Raw genomic sequence first — 2,827 nt, 5'->3', positions numbered from 1 at the left:
GGGGGTGGGGAGGCAGGGGCGGACTCAGACTGGAATCTAGCGCTGGAAATTCTATTTTGAGCCTCACTAGAGTTTTAGTTAATGCTAAGATCAGGGATATAAAAGATCTGAAAACTGACTTATCAGGCCAGGCATGGTGTCTCTTACCTGTAATCCCTACAACACTAAGCAGGCTGAGGCAGGAGGATTGCCTAACTTTGAGTAAAGCCTGATATAAATACCGAAAGCCTGTTTCAACAATAATAAAATCCGAAAACAAAATCTACACAAAATAAAGACTCTAGTAAAGCCGGTACGAAGAGCAGCGCCCCAGCGGGTCCAGCCTACCCTACCTCGCCTACCCTACCTCGGAACAGACCCCGCTCTTGTAGGCTCTGCAAGGTTGGTCTCTTGGCGATTAGCCGCTTTAACTTGTTCCGCACGCGGTTCTTCTGGTCAGTGCCCTCTGCACACCGACCTGCAAAACCCAGGACAGTGAGCTGAGGGGAGGACCCATTCCCTGCACCCCAGCCCGGCCAGCTCCGGTCCGCTTCGTACTGGAAGTTCTGCGGCTGCCAAGCCGCATCAGGGACTTGGACACCGGTTCCGATTCCAATTCGTCATCCTCACCAGCGCTCAGCTCCGCCAGCTCGGCGGGTCCGGAGCCCGACAGACGCAGCTCCAGGGGGTTCTCCCGATCCTAGACCCGGGCGGCCGGGGTAGGAGGTTGGACAGGAGAACATCTGCACCCCCACCTCGGTGCCAGAGCCCCACATTCCAGCAGGAGTCAAGGGCAGGGCTCTATCGGAGACTTCCTTGTCCGATATCCATAGCCCTTCCCTAGCTCTCTTGGCCCACGGGGGGGGGGTCCCCCCTTCCGGGGTCTCGCCTCCCGGGTGCCTTCCAGGGTCTGCACCCTTCTAACCAGCCGCTCGATGACAGTCCGCAGCGCGCGGTGCCAGTCTCGCAGCTCGGTCTCCTCGTCCGATTGCAGCAGGAACTCATGTCCCGGGACCGTGCGGATCTGGGAGTGGAGGGTAGGGGAGCCGGGCGGGGGGAAAGGCGTGTGTTAGCGAGGAGTGCCTAAAACGCTGCGAGGACGAGCGATCTCGGGTCACCCTGTCTTTGGGGACGCGCGGAAGACACTCACGTGCAGGACGTTCCGGCGGCTGGATAGCTGGCGCCCGCTGGCCAGGGCCGCCCCGCGCAGGTCCACGCTACTCTCCGGCCGGCTCCCAGCCCGCGCCTGGCAATTATGAGAGAAACTGAGGCTAAGAGTTTTGTTTCCTCACCGCTTCCCTCTCCAGGGAGGTGAGCTGCTTCCTCTTTCCTGTACCTTCATCTCCATTTCCTTCCTCGTCGCCTTCGCCTCCGTCGGCCTGAGGCGCAAACCAGTAACCCCAAACCCTTTTAGCACTCCCCTGGCCAATACTCACCCAGCCATGGAGGGATGCAGACTGCGGTGGCCGCTCTCGGTAAAACACAAGGCTGCTACCAGTTAACACCACCCAAGCAGGGCCCCAGTTCTTCCTGTGGGGGAGGAGAGGAAGGAGGAGAGGTAGTTAAAAGGTCATTTTAGAATTTCACCTGGAGTGCCTGAGCTCCACGCACCATTACTACGTCTTTCTACCCTGTGAAATCCACCAGCCCAGACCCCGGGCATATTATGCGTTCTCACCTGAGTTTGCGCCCTCCTTGAGCAATCTTGGTCATGTTGAGCAGGCCTGACCTTTCTTCCTGGGAAGGGTATGGAGTACTGTCTGTAAGCCACCCTGTGCCACCCACAGCTGCCAGAGTTTCTAAGGGATCTACCAGAAGTGGGGACCGTTAAAGTTTGGGGTTAGGGAGACCAGAGAGGCACAAACACCCAGAAAGAAAATGTTTTAGAGGAGCAAGTAGGTGTTGCAGTGTTATGCAGAAAGGATCTCATCTCGGCATTCGAAGACAGGAAGGACTCACCACGTGGGGGTCATCCAGGAGCTGTGGCAGAGCTGAACAGGGCCTCAAGGCTCCGGGCTGTTCAGAGAGAGCAAGCCATGGGACGCTTTGGCTGAGGCTTGGTAAACCCTGAGGGTGGGAGATTGAAACAGGGAAAAGAACCTTCGGTTTAGAGGTCCCAGGCCGTAGAAGGAATAGGGGAAAGGTCATAAAAAGTTAATTTTGGGGGCTGGAGAGATGGCTCAGCGGTCAAGAGCACTGACTGCTCTTCCAAAGGTCCCGAGTTCAAATCCCAGCAACTACATGGTGGCTCACAACCTATCTGTAAAGAGATCTGATGCCCTCTTCTGGGGTGTCTGAGGACAGCTATAAGGTACTTATATATAATAAACAAATAAATAAATCTAAAAAAATAAATTTAACTTTTTTACATGTGACTGAGAGTGTGAGGGTCCTCACCTGTGGATCGAGCCATTCCTGAGGCTGTAAGGCACTGCTGTCCCTAGTCAAAGTCTCTGTCTGCTCCATGGAGCCAGGTTTCTGAGTTTAGGGGAAGATAAAGCAACATCTGGATGCTACCTCCACCGTTCTCAACACGTCTCACAATTTCCTCTTTCTTCTGACCTTCTGAGAGCCCCAGAGAGAAACGGAGAACAGAAGATGGAGGGGAAACAGGAGGGGAGGGCCGCACACGAGCGCCATCCCCAGGTGGGGTCCAGGCGCTACTGGCATTGTTAGGGCCGAAGTCTGTGTCCTGGCAGCTCTAGAAATCTAAGCTCTGTTAATTGTCCCCAGTAATCAACCGAAGAGACAGTGCTAAAGGACAGAGAAAGATGTATGTGGGTTTAGAGAGATGGCTCTGTAGGTTAAGAGCACTGGCTACCTTCTGGAGGGGCGGGGCGGGGCGGGG

The 2,827-nt window shown here is 55.4% G+C and overlaps 1 protein-coding gene across 3 annotated transcripts in view; it reads right to left on the bottom strand.

Annotated features, from left to right (window-relative positions):
* The window catches only part of Arhgap9 (Rho GTPase activating protein 9), an 8,236-nt gene that overhangs the window by 2,495 nt on the left and 2,914 nt on the right, over positions 1-2,827 (bottom strand). For all 3 annotated transcript variants that reach the window (XM_021173895.2, XM_021173896.2, XM_029482929.1), the window contains 8 exons: positions 2,377-2,457; positions 1,939-2,046; positions 1,658-1,716; positions 1,416-1,509; positions 1,130-1,225; positions 905-1,003; positions 538-679; positions 347-457 (listed from right to left, as the gene is read on the bottom strand). In XM_021173895.2, coding sequence (XP_021029554.1) covers positions 347-457; positions 538-679; positions 905-1,003; positions 1,130-1,225; positions 1,416-1,509; positions 1,658-1,716; positions 1,939-2,046; positions 2,377-2,457 — 790 coding nt within the window. The remainder of the gene's footprint in view (positions 1-346; positions 458-537; positions 680-904; positions 1,004-1,129; positions 1,226-1,415; positions 1,510-1,657; positions 1,717-1,938; positions 2,047-2,376; positions 2,458-2,827) is intronic.

This window comes from Mus caroli, chromosome 10 (genome assembly GCF_900094665.2).
Source record: "Mus caroli chromosome 10, CAROLI_EIJ_v1.1, whole genome shotgun sequence".
NCBI classification, from domain to species: domain Eukaryota; kingdom Metazoa; phylum Chordata; class Mammalia; order Rodentia; family Muridae; genus Mus; species Mus caroli.
Note: the sequence above shows the minus strand (reverse complement) of the source record. Positions and strands in the feature narration are given on the sequence as shown.